Consider the following 22,693-nt stretch of genomic DNA (forward strand, 5'->3'; position numbering starts at 1 on the left):
AAAATAACACAATTGTATTTACTAGTTTGTATAGCTTTATGAATCACTATGTACTTCTAAATTATATTAATTAACTATATCATTTATCTTCTCAAAATACATCTTTCTTCCTAACAAGAACATAAGGTATTTGTATCTAAAAACATCTGGGTTCAACAGATGCATAGTATGATTAAAGGTTGTCTTTCACATAATTTTTTCTTGTTCCCACCTCCCAGATTTTGCTCACGTTGTGATACTACTTAAAATATCCTCTTGCCTTCTCAATAATACTTCACTGCTCATCATTTCCTCTACAGTTTCCTCTTTCAAGAAGCTCTAATTTGTACCCACAAGTTCCTTATTTTATGCTCTTTCAAAACCTAGAGTAGTACATTTTATACAATGATTTTACAATTGTCCCTAGTTCTTCATGTAAGTGTCCTTTAAAAAAAATAGATAGAAGTTCATGCACAAGACTTCTATATTTTTCTACGCCACAAAATATAGTATCGTTCTAAGTTCAAATAAGAACTTTAAAAATATCTGCTGAATGAAAGAGAAAGGAAGGTGAGGAACAAAAGAACATTGCTTCTGATCTTTGGATTTTCTTAATGCATCTGGAATTCAAGTATTTGAATAAGTTGTCCCAAATGGTTATTAAAAACCCTCAAATAGCTCCATAACAGGTAGGAACACTGGAGGTATAAGCGGTTCCAGAACAAAGAGACGACTTTTATCTTTATTAATCAGAACTTATTAAAAATCTCATACATTTGTTGGTACAGTGTTAGCCTACCTTTTCAAAGTAAGTGCATCTCAGCATTATCAACAGCAGGCTGTTTTCAAAACTTTTGTTGTCAAAAATAAATCCTAAAAATTAACTTTGAACTTCAACATCAGTAATAAACATGCAACAATATCTAAATTAGAATAAGAAGGTAAAAGGGACAGCCACCTTAAATGAAATGGACATCATATAAGAAATTGATTACATTAATAAATGAAATTGGCTAGTGATTTCTTTAAAACAGCTTTATAATTTTAAGGAATATTCCATTCCATGACAGCATTTAGAAACATTTCTATATTTTGCAATAAACAGAAGAAAAACAGCTTAATTCCATGTAGCTCCATTAAGAAGTACTGTTTGACTGTGACAAAGAAAGTAACAATTTCAGCAGAAAGAATATACCTTCAATGTGTTCCCTTATGAAAGGATCATCCATGATGTTGCTGTGATTTGTTTTTAGAATCTTTTCAAATTCAGTGATGTCATTATTCTGATAGGCACTAAGAGAAAAAGAAAAGCATAAATTTTGTCAAACATGAAGAAGTCATATATTAAATCAGATAAACCAAAGAGCCTATTTCTCAATTTTTATATGCAAAAATCTAAATTATATTATAGTTTCTGTCATGGAAATTGGAATTAAACACACATGTATCCTTCTGAAAATAAAATGAATTTCCTTTTTAATGCTTTTGGTTTTATAAAGGAAAGATAAATTATATCTTCTGGGGTTATAATATTATATTTATACATAGCTAATTAAAATCTTCCCTAAATCTTGGTATTAAGAATTGACAACAGTTTAATAACTGTTTAATGCTTGATGCTTTTAACTTAAATTGTGCGTTTAATCCCTAAGAAACCAGGTTTCATGCATACTACTGTATGGAGGAGTTTGGATATATGACAGTATATCCTCCCTGAAGGTTATTCAGAAATGCAGCTTCCTAATTTTTATCTTCTAGAAAGGTACCAGCAACTGCCAAAACTTCTTAAAGGGAACATTTGATTCTCAATTCTCTCTAGCCTTAGAATTCCACTGAGCTATACAGCAGAAACATTGGTGGCAGATAATTAGTGCCAAATGGGATACACACACAAAGTAGAGAGTGATGGACACTGCTGCAGAAGGCCAAAGGCTGATTTACATTCATGATTCTCTGAGACGTCTACTATCTACTCTCGGAGGCACTATGGGGATTTTGCTAAAGGTGCTGAGAAGGAAGAAGCCAACCTTCTGGATATGGCACCACTGTCTGCTTTATATGTAAGACATATCATCAGCCATTCTGCACGCCCTCTGCTGTGCTTCCATCTGTTGGGTCGCAATGTAACTTCATGTTAGGGACAGGTGATTCAAGTGCTTCAACAGGAATTATTTTCCTCTAGTCTGCTGGCAACTGACTAGGAAGATAAAATTAGGAAGCATTACTTTTCTTACCTACCCCAAATATATTATTGTAATATATAATACTATAGGAGGATATATTCAAATAGTGAAAACACTTGCACACACATATATTTTAACCAAAAGACATTCTTCCACTATTTAAGTGGTTTAAAAAAAAAAAATCTTACACAAAATGTGGGACACCACAGGCCACTTCTTTCAAAATTTATCATTAAAATAAGTTTTAGAGTTCCAATACAGAGGCTTCACTAGAGTAAATTGTAAGACATAATATACAAATATAGCCATTACTTTTTAAAGGTCTGATAAATCAGTACTTTAATCCATTTAATGCATTTAACCAATTTAATTTGAACAAAATATTAATGTCCAGGGCAAAACTTTCCCTCAATATTTCTTTAAGAGTTTTAAAAGTTAAACTGTTGCTTAGCAATATAACTTAATAAACATTTTTTAAAAGTATTATGTAGCTAACCTCTATAAACAGATAATCTCTTAATGTGGCCAAATGTAGGTAGAATAAACTATTTGAAATAAAGATGGAGAAGCCTCCTTTCATAACTAAAATCAACTTAATTCAACAAATATATATTAAGATAAACTAAAGAAGTAAACAATAAAAAAGAAACTGATTTTTTAATGTTGCAGTTTAGGTTTTTTTTTTTTTTGCGGTACGTGGGCCTCTCACTGTTGCGGGGCGTCTCCCGTTGCAGAGCACAGGCTCTGGACGCGCAGGCTCAGCGGCCATGGCTCACGGGCCCAGCCGCTCCGCGGCATGTGGGATCTTCCCGGACCGGGGCACGAACCCGTGTCCCCTGCATCGGCAGGCGGATTCTCAACCACCGTGCCACCAGGGAAGCCCAGTTTAGGTTTTTTATCCCCTAACCATTCGTAGTCCCCTTAAAATAAAATCTTTCTTATTTTTTACAGCTAAAATTAAGGTTTCAAACAAACAAAAAGCCTAGTAACTTGTAAAAGTCATAGCCAAATAAAAACAAAGTAAATGAGGACATTTTACATAGAAGCTTAAACAGTATTATGAAATAAGCTATTCTCTCCAAGTATATAAAATTTATATGTAGGTGACTCATAATTTATAGTCTAACAGTACTTTTTTAAATTAAAAAAAAGACTATTAAGACAATGCCTGGTCATCTAAATTACCTAAAAGTATCTGAAAACAAACAAAAAAACCCAACCTTGCACCATGTCCCTAACTACATTCTTCCTGTGTTGGTACTCAGCCGTACAATCTAAACAATGGACTTGAAACCTAGTAAGTTCCTTGGTTTTCTATAAAGAAAGCTAGGCTCCATCTATTCCTGGCCCAGAGGAAAATTTTTCTTGCTCATTGATTTCTTTTACAAAAACAGGTCTTTTCTAGGCTCTTTGCTTGGTTTCATTTTCTTTAATTTTGTTTAATATTAATTGATTATGGCAGGTTTTTTAGTCATTAGCTATAATTAGTCATATCTTTCTCCACAAAAGGCAATAATAAATCCTTAGATTTCTTACCAGTATGACACCTCTGCTGCTCCTTACATCAGAAATTTAGCTGAGGCAAATTTATTTAAAGTGATTTTTAATCTTGTCAATTAAGAAAATATACAAGTAAAGAAACTGTCTTACTGAAAATTCTTGACTAATGTAGACCAATTCATAATTTCATTTTGGATTAAGGCAGGTAGAAACTGTAACATTGTGAAATTGTTCTAAAACCTCTACAGCTTTCTACTGAAAAACAGTGTGTGCACACACTCATACAGATAATGAATACTTATGACTTCAAAAATTTCATCAACTTTGGTATACTTCAAGCCAAAATACAAGAGAGCAAACATTGAGTATTAACTGAATTCTGAAAAGTTCTCTCCTCTCTCCTATTTATTCACTGCTTTAAGGTAATTTACCTTAACTGAAATATTAAAGCTTACCTTACTAAATTCGTCATTGCTAGAATTTCTGGATCATTTTTGTAAGGTTTGGCCTAAACAGTTAAAAAAAAAGAAGAAGAATTAATTGTGTATGTACAAAGAAAGAATACATTTATTTTCACAAGAGATAGCTGATAGAAATAAAGAATTAGAGCACAAACATACCTCCTGTGAGTCAAATGGATTTATTCCCGATTTCATTAGCATATTTGCTAAGACCAAATATTTTAAGCAAGTGGTTCGTCTTGGACTTCCCGATTCATCATAATTCTTGAAGGCTTCAAAAAAATCAGTGTGTGCCTTTTCAAATTCACCTTCTCTCAAGTGCATTTTACCACCACATTCTGTAAAGAATAAAACAGGAGAAAAGAGGACATTTTCAGTTCTGTAATAACAAGATTGAACACTTTATAAAAATTAAATGAAAACTATTTCAGTGCTTCCAGTCTTTTAATTCTATATCTTGAAGACTACTAGCTCCTGTAGTGTGTAAAGGGCACATACTTTAATTCTTAAAAGCAAGCTCTTCATTAAACATCAGCCAAACAAGCATTTGCAAATCTTTATTCTCAGTTGAAGTAGAAAGTAATTTTATCAAAACTACAACGAGCTACCACCTCACACCAATCAGAATGGCCATCATTAAAAAGTCTACAAATAGCAAATGCTGGAGAGGGTGTGGAGGAAAGGGAAGAACCCTCCTACACTGTTGGTGGGAATGTTAAATTGGTGCAGTCACTATGGAAAACAGTATGGAGGTTCCTCAGAAAACTAAAAACAGAATTACCATATGATCCAGCATTCCCACTCCTGGGCATATATCCAGGGAAACTTATAATTCAAAAAGATACATGTATCCCTATGTTCACAGAGCTCACAGTAGCCAAGACATGGCAACAACTTAAATGTTCATCGACAGATGAATGGATAAAGAAGATGTGGTACATATACACAATGGAATACTACCTGGCCATAAAAAAGAACGAAATAATGCCATTTGCAGCAACATGGATGCAACTAGAGATTATCATACTAAGTGAAGTAAGTCAGAAAGAGAAAGACAAATCCCATATGATATCACTCATATAAAATAAAGACACAAATGAACATATCTACAGATCAGAAACAGACTCACAGACATAGAGAACAGACTTGTGGTTGCCAAGGGGGAGGGGAAGGAGGAATGGACCGGAAGTTTGGGGTTAATAGAAAACTATTACATATAGAATGGATAAATAACAAGGTCCTATTGTACAGCACAGCACACTATATTCAATATCCTGTGATAAATCATAAAGGAAAAGAATATAAAAAAGAATGTATATATATGTATAACTGAGTCACTTTGCTGTATAGCAGAAATTAACACATTGTAAATTAACTATACTTCAATAAAAAGTAAATCATTAAAAAAGAAAGTAATTATATATATATCATTACAATTCAACAATAGAACTTCTGATGGTGAATTTTTTATTAATAATATCTTTACTGATGTAAATTTTACAAAGACAAAGATTCATCCTAATTCCCTTCTAAGACTAGATCATTTCTTTGACTTCACTACTTTGCCTTTTATTTTCACTAAAACAAACAACCTTCAGAGTCATTCAATCATATGTAAGGACACCTTGATATCTTCCCATGACAACTGCCCACCCTTTCCAAACCAAACTTGCCTCTGATGACTCCCATGATCAGTGGATGAGGGATGGCAGACTTGATGTGAAGTGACTGTTCATAGAGTGCTTTAAGTTTTTTGTTATTTTTCTGTGCCGTGTACATTTGAATTTCCAAAGCATATATTTCTAATAACTGTGTGCCTTTTTTCAGGTCATCTTCTCCATCATCAGTCTAGGAAAGCAAATAATGAACATTTAGTCAAGATAGAATTCAGAGTCAACCTAGTGATTTTTACTTGCGTTACCCTGAGAACCTTACACTTATAATACTAATTCTGTGGGAAAATGCATAACAAATTTCAGTTGGGACCTAGATTACTAAGAACATGACCTTCAATGGCCAAAAAGGAACCCATTTTCTAGTCATTTTTGTATTTTCCAGTCATTCAATAGGAAAAAAGTGGCCAGAGGTATTTTTTTATGTATAAAAGTTGCAATGTTTTGTTTTAGCTAGGAGATTATGAATGGTCTTCTCCAAATCTTCACAACTACTTTAGATCCACTGATTCAATCAAAAGCACTTCTCAAGAGCCTTCCTAGAGCCAGGTACTGGGACTACCTTGGGGAAATACAAATTTAAATAAGCCAATGTCCCTGATCTCAAAAAGTTCATAATCTAGAAGACCAATCTGTCAACAGATAAATTATAATATAAATGATAATAACTCTAGTTAAGTATGAACCAAATGCCAAGAATGGAAGAGAAAGGACTAATTCTCTTGGGGGATGTCAAGGGAATAACAAAGGTGGGGAGATTTGAGTTCGACTTTGAAAGATGACCAACAGCCCACAAAACACAGGCCAGGAAAAACAGAATATGGTCAACAGTCAGATAATCATAACATCAAGCACTGACATACACAAAGCCAAAATTTATTATTTATTTGGTCTTCCAACTTAAAACTTCCCTTTATTTGTTTTTCACTGAGTCACAACCAGACCAAAAACTATGATATGTAAGACAATCTGTACGTTCAGATTATTATGCATCTCTCTATGCTTTAATGTTATTTACAATCCAGATGGCATTTTCCTTATGTTCTGAAATAAACCAAGCAAAAACTTCTCCAGAGGGCTTTTTCATATTCCTTATGTATATATTTGTAAGACTTTTTAAAATTAGAAATGCCTTCTCAACCATTTTCATTTCATGTGGAAGTGAACACACAGCTGGTTATGTACCAGATTCCCTTAAGAATGTATAGATAAGAAACAATCCGTAAATGACTGATCTGCCTTATAAACCAAACCTATTATGAAATATAAAACATTTTCCTGTTTTTAAAAACTAAAAAAAGGTAAAGTTATTAAATGAAAATATCTGCAGATGATTTAGGACACTTTTCTGATTAACTTTTTACCCATTCACAGAAATAACACATATAATTAAAATAAACGTACATGGCATTGAAAGAGCATAAAAATATTTAAAACAGTATTTCTACATAATATTTAAACTAATATCAAGTAACTTATTGATCAAGACAAAAAAGGAAATACAAAATTACAGCTCACATTTAGAAAGTTATACAGGTATACTGTCCAGACCACATGGTTATCCAAATTTAAATTAAATTAAAAACTCAGTACCTTCATCTCACTAGTCACGTTTCAAGTGCTTGATGACATGTATCTGATGCTACCATATTGGAGAGCACAGATACAGAATGTTTCTAACATCACATGAAGTTCTATGGGACGGTGGTGTTACAGAGGATTCATACATGAAAACTAGAATATAAAATATCTTTATGATGTATGTCTATAATATCCTTTCCAATTTTCATAGGGTACATTATTAAATATGAAAGCCTTATTCTTAGTATTAATGACTGGTCTGTTCATTTATTGATACCTATGCCTCATTCTACAAAAATAAGGATTGAAATTAGGACTAGGAGGAAGAAATGTAATTCTCAGAGAAAATTAGCTTTCTGGTAATTTATTTTCCAAATTTTATTTTTGCAATGATGCTTGAACAAAAACATCTCTAAACAATGTTTCAAATACAATTTTTTCTTATGCTTTTTTATTATGAAGAAATATTAAGAAAAAATAAAAGAATGCTACCTGGCAGGACTGATGTAACTGGCGTAAAATTTTTTGAAGCTTTCCATATTCCTCTCGTTCTAAATATAATTTCCCCAGCTGTAAAAAAATAAACTTATTAAAATTAAAAGATTTCAACAGAAGGTGCATCTTTATAGAGTTTATCAAGGATACCCGCCCACTCTTCAAAAGAAAAAAAATGTAATTATAATTGTTACCTTTGTATTTGTCTTAAACCACAGTCTGTCATTCTTAGCATCTTTCAAAGCTTCCAGTGTTGTTTCATAGAATTCCTGCAGTAAATCCATCTGACATAAAAAATCAGAATTCTATAATTGTAAACAGCAAATTTGTACCTGTTAATAAAGTTAATTTGAGCAAACTAAAAGTGCATCTTTGAACTTTAATATACATAAGATACACTATCTGTATCTTATTGAATGTCTGTGACAGTCCACAAAATTAACAAAACTTTAGCAAAGTACAGACCAAATTTACAAAAAGTGCCAAGATGTGTTTTTATGCGTTAAAAAAAATAAAACCCAGAAAATGTCTAATGCTCTAGTAGTACAGGTTTGTCCTTTTCAATCTAATAACTTGTTCTATATTAGCAAAGTAAATGACATGCACATAGAACTAGTTGTGCTGTTTATTATTAATAGTGTATATCTTATGCACTCAACTCTTATTTGGTGCCTACTATATGGCAAACACTAAGTTGTTAAAGAAACAAAGAATAAGCCTCTTCCCTCAAAAATTCTTCTATAAATGTCACTAATCAATTAACTGGACTACAAGCTTTTAAGTTACTGGTAAACTGTTGGAGTTGAGCGGAGGGAAAAGTCTAGCACAATTTTAGCTGAGTCTAACACCATCAGTTCATAAGTCTGACTTTTTTAATGGAAATTGCTGTTTGTTTTGCATTATGATAAGCCCCTCTGTCCCCTTCCCCCCCGCTTCTGGCTCTACCTTTGTTTGAATACCTGATTCTCTATGTCTCTACTTAACAGGATCAAGAGGTAAGAGGGCCATGAGAACAGGAAAGCTTGATACTTTCAGAAAAGGTTGCCTATTTATTCACGACTGCCGATGGCACAGTAAGTCAAGTGTTGCCCAACCAATATCTATACTTACTTTCAAAAAGACAAAAAAGCTTACATATAATAGCATGAAGCAACACACAATCTTAAAGTTTTAAATTACTTAATTCCCCCCCAATATCTGGCATACCATTTATGAATAATGTACAAAAAACTGTTTTGATAACACTTGTTTGTAAAACTCAGAAAATATTTTTCCACTTAAGAAAAGCCCCCTGATATTTAAGAACTCTAGAATTAGTGCCATTAAGTGTTAATGTTCTGAACATAAGTTTATCTTCCTCTATTTCCATTACATATATTTTAGATATAAACAGTAAAAATAAACTGCCTCAAGAAATAAAAACAACATCTAGCAGAAAAGACAGAATGAAAGACGATGATTCTGAGATGAACATTTTTTGAGTACAAAGAGTTATCAAACGTTCTAAGAAATGCTAAGTGATATAGAAAATACTTCTTGTGCTCCAACATCATAGCGTAAGAAAGCTGAAACTTAGGACTATGTTGCTTAAAAGAATATAAACGAATAGTCCAATTAAAAATTACCTTAGCAATAAAATAATCATTGCTTTTCTTAATAATCAAAGACTAGAATAATGAAAGCACTATCATTCCCCATACCCACTGTAGTTTCATCATCCATCATCCACCTATTCTTTGTAATAGAACTTATTGACTTGAACACCTAATGAGTAATGCCAATTACTAATCGATATGAGTACAGGTTCTCCTCACAAGGATCTTTATCTAATCAAATCTACACAAACCACCTGACTCACTGTTAAGTATTAACAGCTCAGGGTGGCTAGCTGAAGTGCTGATGAAGTTTATTAGAAGGAACTGTGATAGTAACTGTATGGGAGTCTAATATAAGCCTGCAAAAGTTGTGTGCAGATTGTTAGTATCTGAAGATGATATTTAAAGAGATTAAGCTAGGGTTATAATCTTTTAATATTATACAATTAGTACTGTAATCAAGAATAAAATACACATTATTTTTAAAGCACACTAAAAATAAAAACGAGCATAACTGCTTAAATAAAACCTCTAGGCCTTAAAAACAAAAAAACAAAGCCCGTAGTATAAATGATAAACATATTAATAAGTACTAAGAGGGAAAAACAGAATCTAACCTGCTTAGAAGTGGAGATATAATCAAGAATAGAATTAATGGATTTTTCAGAATAATTTCTTGTGACCGCACTCCGAATATAGGTCAATAGTTGTTTATATCTGTTCATCATTTCTGGAAAGTTTGTCTGTGAGGGAAGAAAAGTGCATTACTAGGTACATATTTATTTACTAAGATATATACACATGATTAAGATTATAGTACATATTACTAGCTAATTGAAAAATAGTTTTTCAATAATAGAGAAACTGTATGACAGAAACATAAATAAAAAATTTAGCTTAAATTTGAAATTACTAGATTACTCAGTAAATGAATCAAATTTTTGAAGTTAGGCTTTGAAAAAGTACCACTTATAGATTTTCCAAATTTCAGATATTGTTCCTCATGGCGCAACAAACACATTTATTTAAATCACAAAAACTACTAAAATATTCATAGACCAAAAGATAGAAATAAGTCCTACTTTTCAAATATTCTTTCCTAAAAATTTACCCCTTCATCAGGAAGCTCTCTAACAATAGTTATATATTTCTTCTCTTCCTATTATTGGCAGGCTTTTATATTAAAATGTGAAGTGAAAGAATCTCTTCAAGCCCAGGTACTCATCCCACTATCAAGAAAAGTCCTCCCAACCCCTAAAAAGGGGAAAAGTCCTCCCACCTAAGGCCCTACTCAACAGCAGATGTAGCTACTGTTGCTATTCCTTGCAGGACTATTTGCATTACTGTGGTTATTCCAGGTAACATGAAAGATCTGAGGAAATAAAGGACTATTAGTGAAATTTCCAGCACTTAAATATTTTGGCAGAGGGTCTATCATCCCTCAGAGCATATCATATAAGTCAACTTATGAGTCTAACCTTATAACCTGCATCCACAGTCCCCACAATCTCCAAGTGCTGTTAATCCCTCTTTTTATTGGGATTAACAATATACTCTACTTTTAATCACAGAGTGGAGCAATGGCAGATACAATGCTTTTTTTCTTGAATGACAGAACATGTAAATTTATTAGGGTGAAGAATAAATTAATGACACTGTAATTTTTCTGCTTATGACTATGTTCTGCCCTGGTATATAGCATGAAGGACAAAAAAAGAAAAACATGAGAAGACTCCCTGAAACGTTCTAAGCAAGTGAATTACAAAAAAGAAAACTAGTAGGGGTAGGTGAGAAAAAACAGATAGAACAATGAGAAAAGCTTTAGCAATATACATCAAACTACTTTCGTTTCCAAGTATACCAACACCACGTGGGGGTAAATAATAGGTAACACCCTCTCAATGAGCCACTAAAACCCAAGTTATAGAACGTATCTCCTAGCAAAATGGAAATCAGAAATATGACTGTCCCAACTTTGAGATTATATCTTGATACTGAAATAGGATTTTAGCAAAAAGTTAGTTTTGACTTCATTTCCTTATGCCACAATAACTTTAAAGCTAATTTTTCAAAAATTATGTTACTGTAATTAAAGACTGAGGGACGATTAGGTTTACTGGTTTTTATTTGCAGTGGTGAATGCACAGAGCAGCTGACAACAAACCTTTCCAACTTTTTACTGCCCAAGAGGACTACACAGAAACATGAGTCCGACTCTGAATCTACCTCAAAAATGAGGCGGCAGGGATGGAAGCTGAAACTACTCTTGTAAACCACAACTTATTCAGAGATGCTACTACAGCATAAAAAAGGTAGAGAAGGAAGGTAGGCAAAATAACACAAAATACAAATAATCCTCTCCTTTCACTTGCTTCCCATCTTGGCTCAAGGTAAAATGGTAAAATCAAACCCTACGGGTGGCATACATTTAAGCGGGCTCAAAAACTAAACGACTGCTATAGTATGTTAAAATAGTAGATTTCTATAGGGTCTCTTGGTATTATTTCAAATCACAGAATCTTAGGAGTTGAACATGGGCCCGTAACGTCACCGTAATTGTTCAATCAAAATCTCCATCCCCTGAGACACCTGATGCTTCCATAGCCCTCTAAATTATAAAATATACTGAACGTATTCTGAAGATATATAAAGCCACCTGGATTTACCAATGGATTATTTGTGGGGTGAGAGACAAAGAGAGGAGCCATGAAGGTTTTAGCCCTAATCAGTTGAAGAGGAACGTTTTGTAATAAAAAGTACAACCTCAGAACTCCAAAATAAACACTAATAGTTTGTTTAAAAGTCACTCTATTAAGAGTCTCATGCTCTACTGATTGACCTAGCCTGGCAGCGAAAAGTCATTCTATTAATAATGCAGCTAAATACTGCCCATGTATCGAAAAGATAAGTTTTCTTAAACAGAAAACTTTGTATCCTATGCAGAATTTTTAAAATTTAGTACTACTGTAGTCACAAATGAAAAGCAGGCTAAATATGGAAACATATCAACAGAATTATTTTAGAGAAATAGATATAATGACATTTTGTTGCCATGAGGTTTTTAAGTACAGAATTTCATTAACAGTTTAATTCCTCTCGAAACAAATCTTACCAACTTGAAGTTAATCTTAATCATTTGTTTCAGTGCTTTAAATCCCCATTCTCCTTTTTCACCTTCAAGTTCCAAAACCTAAAAAAAGAAGAAACTTCCAGTATAATTTAATACCGTTATTTTCTAATGACACTCAATATCTAAGTTGTAAACTAATTTTACATTATATGCATGAAAAACACTGCCCCAAGAACTCTACTTCTCAATGTCATTTTTAATAGGCTTAAGAAAAGAAACCAGCCTTAAAATGCTTACTTAAGGTAAGTGAGCTTATTTTGAAGTTTCTTCATCAAAAGATTAAATAAGAACTACTTCTTGATTATACAATCCCAGAAGTACTTTTTATTCCTCTGAAAAATCCGCTGGTAAGAATAACCCAAAAGTTTATCAATAGGAAAGAAATCACACTATTTAATAATGAAACCACACCTGTGTGATTTGTCACCAAAAGACAAAGGAACAGGATTGCAGGGATAGTAACTATTGACCAGCATGTTGATTCTCTTTCTGCCAGAACCATACTAGCTTTTCAGGACAATGGCCCTGCTCTACAGATAACCTGATTGGAAAAAACAAAAGGATAGCCCTTTTCAAATATTTGCTTTTGTTGCATAATGCAAACTTATTTTACAGGATTATCACTAAGTATCCAAACGTACTACTGATATAAAATCACTTGGAATTTACTTGATTTAAGACATCATTTAGAAAAATATAAGACACAGAACCAGCCAGAAAACATATGAACCTTTTGGAAACTGCTTAATGCTGCTTTTGGGTCGTCTTCTTTTAATGCTTTGGAATTATAGTACTGATTTTCCAAATCCACATTTGGCTCAGAGTTACTATCTTCAGAGTATTCCTGTGTGTTAGAAAGAGATATTAAAATGAAGGAAAAAAAGAAAAGAAACCCACACATTGCTAAAATGTGAATAATGTTAAGAGAAAATCCACACATTTATAAAAAACAAAGCAATTACATAGGTGAAACCCCACTGATGTTTAAACATTAGTTAAATAACAAGGGGAAAACCCCAAATCAAGTGGCTAGCAGAGTACAGTAGTCCCTCCTTATCCGTGGTTTCACTTTCTATGGTTTCAGTTGCTCCATCAGTTGAGGTATAGAAACTGGAAAATTCCAGAAGTAAACAATTCATAAGTTTTAAATTGTGAGTCATTCTGAGTAGCACGAAGACATCTCTTGCCATCTCTCTCTGTTCCACCCTGAATGTGAATCATCCCTTTGTCCAGAATATCCCACCTGTCCTGTGAGTCACTTAACAGCGGGCTCAGTTATCAGATCCACTATTGTGGTATCACAGTGCTTGTGTTCATGTTACCCTTACTGTACTTAAAAATGGCCCCAAAGCTCAAAAGTAGTGATGGTAGAAATTCACATATGCCAAAGAGAGGCCCTAAAGTGCTTCTTTTAATTGAAAAGGTGAAAGTTCTCAACTTAAGGAAAAGAAAAAAAATGTATGCTAAGGTTGCTAAGATCCATGGTAAGAACGAATCTTCTATCCACAAAATTGCGACGGAAAAAAGAAATTTGTGCTAGCTTTGCTGTTGCAGAAGTTATGGCCACAGTGTGTGAAAAGTACTTAGTTAAGATGAAAAAGGCATTAAATTTGTGGATGAAGGACATGAACAGAAAACATGTTCTGACCGATGGTAATGTATTATGCCAGAAAACATTGAGCCTATACAAAGATGTCAGCAAAGGATTCCCTGAAACGAGTGACACCAGGCCATTTGCTGCAAGTAAGGGATGGCTGCCTAGTTTCAGGAACAGGTTTGGACTGAAAAATATAAAATTACTGTAGAGGCTACATCTGCTAATGAAGAAGTCATTGTCACATTTCTGGCAAAGTTGAAGGAGTTAATTAAGGACAGAGACCACATTCGTACAACTTTTATTACAGTATATTGTTATAATTGTTCTATTTTATTATTCTTGTTAATCTATTACTGTGCCTAATTTATAAATTAAACTACATTACAGGTATGCATGTATAGGAAGAAACACAGCATATATATGGTTTAGTACTGTCCTTGGTTTCAGGCAAACACCGGGGGTCTTGAACTACTGTAGAATCATTTCTTTCCTTCAGGTCAAAACTATGATTTCCACAGAATCAACACAAAAGCAAATTGTAAAGAAATATTGGTTATGATCTTCAGTTCTGTAGTGGTTAACCTTTTGTTGATAATAGAGCCTGAGAAAAATCAATGTGAATACTAATTATTATGTAAATGTTACCTATTCACCTTTAACTCCATAATCTAGCTTTTGCTACTCCCTAAGTCTAAATTTCATTATTCTAACATGGCCTGACTACTGAGGATGGTAATCTATATATAGCAGAGTACTCTGTTACTAAATATAACTATATGTTTATAAGAATATTTGCTTTATGTGCATTCCACATTACTCAACAGCTATTTAGTTATATTAACACACTTTAGTCTTGTAACAAATCAAAATAAATAAAACAAAATTTAGTTATATAGTTTTATGTGACTTTTCATCACATAAATTCAGTTCCTAGTTATGGAACAATAAAGCACCAAGAAAAATTGGAGTAACACTATTTTGTGGAGCGGTATAAACAAGAGTTTAACATAGTTCCAGGATATGATATTCAATTTAATGATGAGGATTATAAAATATACATAAATTAGTGCAGTAAAAACTATTATTTTAGGAAGAGAGAAGATTATTTCCTTCAGCTACGAGTCATCACAAAGGGCAAGTTTATGCCAAATTCAGAATTGTGCCTGAAAGTAAACAGAAAAAGACAAGAACAGCTATTTCTAAATCCAAGTACAGGTAAACTTTTTTTGCAGATACTTATGAGAAATTTTGTATTGTCTCATAAAGGCACATGAAAGAAAAAATGCACATGAGTGTAGTGTTAGAAAGCTCAAAAATATGTAAACACAAGATGAATTTTTCCTATGACCAGTAGATGGAGGGAGGTGTTTGATCTTAGTATAGAATCAGTTTTAGCTGACCACAATGGCTTTGTAATGTGCGCCCTCTGGAGGATAATTATTTCCTTGTATAAAGATACTTCCTGTGAAGCACTGGCACTCTGTCTCACAAATGTAAGTATCAGGAATTCAGTTATGCTCAATATATGAAAATCCTCTGGAACACTTCTCTTAGAGTGGGGATCAAATTCTGAGTAGTGCGTAAAGTTCATAATCACTCATTCACTTCCTAACCCTGTAATTTAGGTTTGACTACAGTAAAACTGATTAAACTAAAAGAGCAATTAATAAATAATGAACATGCCAGTGTATACACCAAATCATGTTATGAGAGTAATGGCTTCTGAGCCAGGTTGTGAAAGATAAATGGGAGTTTGCATGCTGGACAAAACAAGAAAGGGGAAAAGAGAACAGCAGACACGAAACTGTAACGGGAGATAGCTAAACAACTAAAAGCAATCATACCGCTGGAACATAAAAAGTCCTTACTGATTCTACCTTGAACATGAATCCCAAGTCCATCCACTCCCCCCTGCCCCGCCACCACCCCAGTCTACGACGCCACTTTCATCTCTCCACAACTATAACCTTCCCACGCTCCTTTTTTTTTTTTTTTTTTTTTTTTTTGCTGTACGCGGGCCTCTCCCGTTGTGGAGCACAGGCTCCGGACGCGCAGGCTCAGCGGCCATGGCTCACGGGCCCAGCCACTCCGCGGCATGTGGGATCTTCCCGGACCGGGGCATGAACCCGTGTCCCCTGCATCGGCAGGCGGACTCTCAACCACTGCGCCACCAGGGAAGCCCCCCATTCTCCTTTTTAACTTTCAAATTCCAGTCTTCTTAGGGTAAGCAGCCAGAATAATCTTCAGAAAATGTAAATTATCTCATTCCTCTTCTCAAAAATGGTTTCCCATTGCTCTTAAAATCAAGTTCAAAAATCACCAAAATGTGACTCGATTATGCACCCAACCATATCTCCTGTCTAGCCCTCCCTCATTCACTTTGCTGCAGCCACCCTGGCCTTACCTCACAAGTTGCCAAACTTGTTCTCACCTTTACATGACATTCCTTTTTCTTTCTACTTCTCTTCATCCTATTAACCACTGCATGTCATTACAGCTTAAGCATCACCTCCTCAGGGAAGACTTGGAGTAAAGAATCATAGCTATAAAACCTACTCTCACCTTTGGAAATCAGTTCTTCTCAGTTATTCTCTAGTAACTGTTCAATAATATATGGGAATAGCTAGAACCAGAAAATGACCTTTATGCAACCCAAATCTTCACATGCACCCCTGAACTTGGAAGCAAAATATCTTTGATTTACATCTATCACCAAGTCTAAGAATCTGGACTCTTACTCAAAGCCCATTTATTTTTGGTTTCTTAACCCATAACGGATTAGGAAAAAAAAAACTGACCAGTAGAAGCTGAGAGGCACACATGAATAGGACATGGAGTTGCCAGAAGGTTAACTTCAATTACTGGAAATTACTGAACTGATTATAACATTGTTGAAGGCAGGAACCTTTATATTTCCTACCATGTCTGAATGCCTCTTGTAGTACAAGACTGACTACCTCCAACTTCTGGGAACTGACTGGCTCCAGCTAATGATATTTCTAACTTCTACATAACTCCCCCAAATCACTACAATTGAGATAAGACTTAATCCAGCCCTCAGCATTTTGTGAATATGTTATTTTGGTTTTTCATATTGCATGGGTTGAGAAGTGAAATGTATATTTTTTGCATAATTGCAATTCAGTTCTTAAGTGTTACTGGTGAAATGTATAAATACATGAGAATTGGCACAGCTGATACGTTACTGACTGGTTTCTTATAATTAGGCAGTCCCGTGTTACGATCTGCAACACCATGTTGCAGCCTCCATGACATCACTAACCTGTCATTTGCAACTCAGTGAATCACACCATCAATACAAACTATGCTACAGCAAAAACTATTCACTTACTACACTGGCATGATTTTTACACTGAAGATATTTTGAGAAGTCTTTAGAATAATTCTTTTGTGTAGAATATCTATTATATATTATTTATATCTATTATTTATACTCAATGATAATGATCTTTAGTATAAACCAGCAATTAAATGTTGCTCAACTAATGCAAATTAAGTCTTTCCCCTCAAGCTATTCATGGTCTGAGACAGATATGCAAATGAAACACCAATATAACACAATAAAAGCAGTAACAGAGACACATACTAGGTACAGTGAGTGGCAGCTCAGATGAGGAGTAATCAACTACTCTTGAATGAGTTAGAAGAGGGAAAAGTTACCTGAACCAGGTCTAAAAGTAGGAATAGAAGTTCCCAGGGATGAGACAAGGTACCGGAAATAAAACAATTAACCATGCAAAAGCACGGAAGCTTGAAATGGCATTGCATATTTGGAAGAACCATCAATAGTCTGATTGGGCTGAAACACAGGATGTGTGTAGAGCTGATAAGAGATAAACTGGATCAGACAGTAGAACTGTACAAGTCTAGCAAGAAGTTAAGATCAAATCGAGACGCACTAAAATGTTTTATAGGGAATTAGACTTGTGTTTTAGGAAGAGCATTCTGGTAGTAATGAAGTAGCCCACTGGATACTCTTACAACACTCTGGCCAAGACATGATGAAGGTCTGATCCAAGCAGTAGAACAGGGAGAAGAGGAAGGGGATAGAATAAATATATGCGATGTTAAGGATGTAAAATAAAAAGGACACATCATATGGGCACAAGAAAGGGGAAATGTTATCTCTAAAGACTATTGCTGACTTGGTTACACACAATACCATTAGTCAAAATAGGGAATATAGGAAAAGTATTAAAAAAATATTGCTAACTGAATTCCCTTATGTCAGATGAAGAGGTGCTAACTATAATTTATAAAAGCATAAATGAAATGTTTTAAAAAGAGAAATTGAAGTTTTAACCTACATATTAAGAATGCTTTAAAAAAAACAAAGAATTTAAGCAATATATGAAAAAGCAAGCACTCGAACAGTGTTAAAGGGATTTTTAAAAATCCACTGAAGTTCATAATAGTTCCAACCCACTTACATAATAACTCATGTTCTGACATCTTCCCAAAGCAATTACGTACCCATCTACACCAACCAAATCTATTCTTTCTTCCCCCCAAATATGCCATGTACTTCAAAATCTCTGCTTTGGCATACACTGGTCTCTCTGCTAGGAATTCTAATCCACCGCCCCTTCCAACAAACTTCCCACTTTTCTCCTATGATGTGCCCCACCCCTAACACTCCTGAGAAAGGTATTCATCAAGGCTTACCTTGTGATTCTTTCTCCAACTCTTCTTAGCAAAATAAATTTTCTCCTCAGTCATGCTTCTACATGACATGGCATGTCTCTAAGACGGAGTCTTGTGTGTTTGCTGTTCCCACCTCCCCTCTCCCCTCACCTGCCCCACCAAGAGCTTCTCAAAAGCAAGAACTTACTTTTACTCATCTTGGTATCCCCAGAGCCTGGTATATTACAAAATGCTCAATAAGTGTTTGCTTAATTGAAATGAAAAGTGGGTGAATGTTCCAAAATAACACAACACACAATAGGTAGAGACAATTTTGACTCTATGTTGGAATGTAGCCACTGCTGAACAGGGTCAGTTTCATAGTTCATGTACTTGTGTCTCTTGCCAATAGAGGTCTTAAGAAATGTGCTCTAGGAAAACAAGACTCACCATTAACAATGCTTCCTAAGCCTTGACCATGTTTAGACAGCTATACTAGATGTTGGGCATCTAGGGCAAAGTCTCATTATCCTTAAAGGATGAGATTTAATCCAAGTCCTAGGTAGCCAACTGTGGTTTAGCCATTCATAAAATTAACCAAACTTTTAAAAATTTCACTCAAGGTAATGGATCCTAATTTGTCTATGGTATAAATCAGAACATTCTTTTATCTGTCCTAAACTTTCAGTCTTCAAATTAAATTTTCCAACAAGACATCATTGAAGTCATTAGACTTGGGCTCTAGTTTTGACTCGGCCTCTAATTTGTCATGTAAATTTAGGTAAGTCACTTACACTGGATGTTTCAGTTCCTCTCCTGTCAATTATGGGGGTTGATCTCTAATTCTTGCTTAGATCCATGTGTTCATTTTGGGACATGGTACACAAGTACAAATTTATTCTGTTGGATGTTCATACTTTACAGATTTACATTAGGGATGAAAAAATTTATCTCCTTGTTAGCACATAAGAGCTGTCTCTCATTACTTATGGGAGATCTTATGACGACATCCTTGTCATTAGTTATTCTTGTTTGAACCTCTCTAATTTCATTATATAGGATATACCTATGAGGTAATTCAACAGGCCTTTTTGAAAATACACCCAAACTTATATTTCAAACCAATGTTCTTTAAAGTAGTAACTTTAAGAGGTGGTAAATTACTGGTAAATTATTCCAATTATACTGACATGGATTATTAAGTAACACTTCTGAAATTCTTAAGTTAGATGTTTCCGACCTAAAACAGCATCATCCAGTTTGAGGGCCCAACTTATTTATCAAACCCGACTCACACAATTTTTGACACCTATAGAATGGAGAAAACTTGGTTATAGCTCAAGTTTAAAAAAAAAAAAAAAAAAGAAGCTGCACACTGTTTACAACAGCAAAAGGAAACAGGCCAAATTCTCATCCATAGAGAACTGGTTAAATAAAGTATGGTACATCCAAGCAATCAATGCAGCTATAAAAAGAAGTAAGTAATCTCTCTGCATAGTTCTATGGAATAATCTCCAAGATAAAGTAAAAAGCCAAGTGTAGAACAATATACATAATATGCTAAATATGCTACATCTTGGTTTAAAAAAGGGGAGTGGGATAAAAATGTGTATTTGGTTACCTACGGGGAGGAATGGGAACTGGGCAAATAGGGAACAAAAATGGAAATTTTATTTTAACATTTCACGTTTTTGAACCATGTGCATGTATTACCTATTTTAAAAAGCTAGATGCTTCAGGTTCTGAAGAACTCTAAAAAATTTTGAGCAATGACAAAAATCACTGTTTGGCGCGCCCCCCCACCCCCCAGCCAAGATCAAAGTAAGATTTCTGTTCATCATTTGTACCCTGTAAACCATCCCCTCTCCCCCCAGCAATAAAATGCAGGTTCACTGTGAAAGGTTTGCAAGAAATAAACACATTTTAATTTTCCTGACACTTTTCATATTTTCCAGACATTTTTTCTATATTTTTCCCACCCAGCAAAATGAATTTTAGCCCCACCCAATAAAATCATAATATGGATTACATATTTATAGTGGACATGTGTTCACTATGTGCACAGCAATGGTGATTGACTCTTCCTCTCCTAGGTGAGGGTTTTCAATTATAGTGCTCCTCCCACAGGGCAGGGGAAGCAACCTATCCTCCCTCTCTACAGGGACTGAGCGGTTTGAAGAAGGCGATGCAGGCCTAAGGTGAATCAATAAAAGTTCTTCCTGGGTTTCACTGTTAGAGCTAGCAAGGAAGACTCTTTTTTGCCTTTGGGGTTATAATACTAGGAAGATAACACATTATATCACAAGATCTTGTGATATAATGTGAAGGCAATTAAGCCAATACAGTGAGGAAAGCAGCCCAGGAAGAGACAGAAACAGAAAAAGACCCAGCATCATTATCTGAGCCATGAATCCAGCCATATTTACACTTCCTGGTGATGTGAGCCAATACACACTCTTTTTAGTTTAAGCTAGTGTGACATGTATTCCTGTCCTCCCTTACACCCAAGAGTACTGACTAATTTATCAATTTTTTCATATCATTGGATATTCTTTAGAAGCATGGTTTGAAATGCTGACATACTTTCCATCACATGGATATATCATAATTTATCTATTATTACCTTATTAATATTAATAGTATTCCCGTACTACTGATAATTTGGGGGGTGTTTCCAATTATTTACAATTAAACATGTCTTTTTTTTTTTTTTTTTTGGGCCACTCTGAGCAGCTTGTGGGATCTTAATTCCGCGACCAGGGATTAAACCTGAGCCCACGGCAAAGAAAGCTCCAAGTTCTAACCACTGGACTGCCAGGGAATTCCCTGTCATGTTTTTTTTAAGCCTCAACTGTATAATCAAACTTCATCTTTGTGAAGACTACATGCAGAATTCCAAATGTGTGTACAGCATAAAAAACAATGGCCCAGACCACAAAAAGTATATTGTTTGAAAATCTGTTCTTAAAGATCCCCAACATTTTGTTTGTCAAGCCTGTGACTGAGACAACAGTCTCAGAATAAAACAACCTATAACCTCCAAGTTCCTTATATGTACAGTGAGTGACAAGTGAATGTCTTAGTATTAAACACACAAATCCCTGAAGCTATTTTTTGCCCCTGTCCTATATTAATCTACTTCTTTTTCAAAGTGTATATTCTATTCATGTCCATTCAAAAATCTTTTTAAAAAATGGAACTGTTATATTTTAATTTGCTAAACCATGTTCTAAGGTTCTTTATAACATACATGACATTTGTCTGATCTTGTTAAAGTTGTGACAAATAAGAGATTCTGTAAGATATCCTATAGCTAAGGCTCTTCTCTCTCCCCCCAAAAAGTAGGAAAAAAGAAATAAACTTCTAGGGCATTAAAACAGCTATTTATTAAGACAAGAATAACAATAATAGTAAACATTCATTCACGAATCACAACTATAAACCTGACTAGGTGACTATAAAGAGGCTCACATTTCAGTAATACATCTAACCAAGCAGAATTAGTCTACCTTTTCAACATTTTTTTCTAATAATAACATTTAAGTTCAAATATACAATACCTATAAGAGGAACTACTAAAGAATAATTTTTGGTATTACATCAGTCTGTCTTAAATCCTTTCTAAAAGATTATTAGAAGTACCAGTCAACTTCATGCTAGAATGGCTGAACTGTGGAATTACAATACAGTTAACTTATCTATCAAGGGCCTTATTAACTTAATGAACGGCACTATAGTTATTACTTATTATTATTAATTGTTACTATTAACACTATCGTATATAAATCTGTAAAATTACCATTGGATTAAAAGACATTTACCAGTACCGTCTTCTACTTCTCCATTCACTCCTAT

The 22,693-nt window shown here is 34.3% G+C and overlaps 1 protein-coding gene across 5 annotated transcripts in view; it reads right to left on the minus strand.

Annotated features, from left to right (window-relative positions):
• The window catches only part of COPS2 (COP9 signalosome subunit 2), a 36,819-nt gene that overhangs the window by 11,675 nt on the left and 2,451 nt on the right, over positions 1-22,693 (minus strand). For 2 of the 5 annotated variants that reach the window (XR_013827280.1, XM_079914514.1), the window contains exons 1-9: positions 13,328-15,032; positions 12,580-12,657; positions 10,085-10,210; positions 8,067-8,177; positions 7,870-7,947; positions 5,797-5,971; positions 4,283-4,461; positions 4,118-4,170; positions 1,175-1,272 (exon numbers count right to left, since the gene is read on the minus strand). Coding sequence is in view for 4 of the 5 variants with exons in the window: in XM_079914514.1 (XP_079770640.1) it covers positions 1,175-1,272; positions 4,118-4,170; positions 4,283-4,461; positions 5,797-5,971; positions 7,870-7,947; positions 8,067-8,177; positions 10,085-10,210; positions 12,580-12,657; positions 13,328-13,537 (1,108 nt within the window). In the remaining variant the exon portion in view is untranslated. Of the gene's footprint in view, positions 1-1,174; positions 1,273-4,117; positions 4,171-4,282; positions 4,462-5,796; positions 5,972-7,869; positions 7,948-8,066; positions 8,178-10,084; positions 10,211-12,579; positions 12,658-13,327; positions 15,033-22,693 lie in introns of those variants that run through there. The other 3 variants (XM_079914517.1, XM_079914516.1, XM_079914515.1) reach the window with 3 other exon arrangements.

The sequence above is a fragment of the Stenella coeruleoalba genome, assembly GCF_951394435.1.
Source record: "Stenella coeruleoalba genome assembly, chromosome: 2".
Lineage (NCBI taxonomy): Eukaryota > Metazoa > Chordata > Mammalia > Artiodactyla > Delphinidae > Stenella > Stenella coeruleoalba.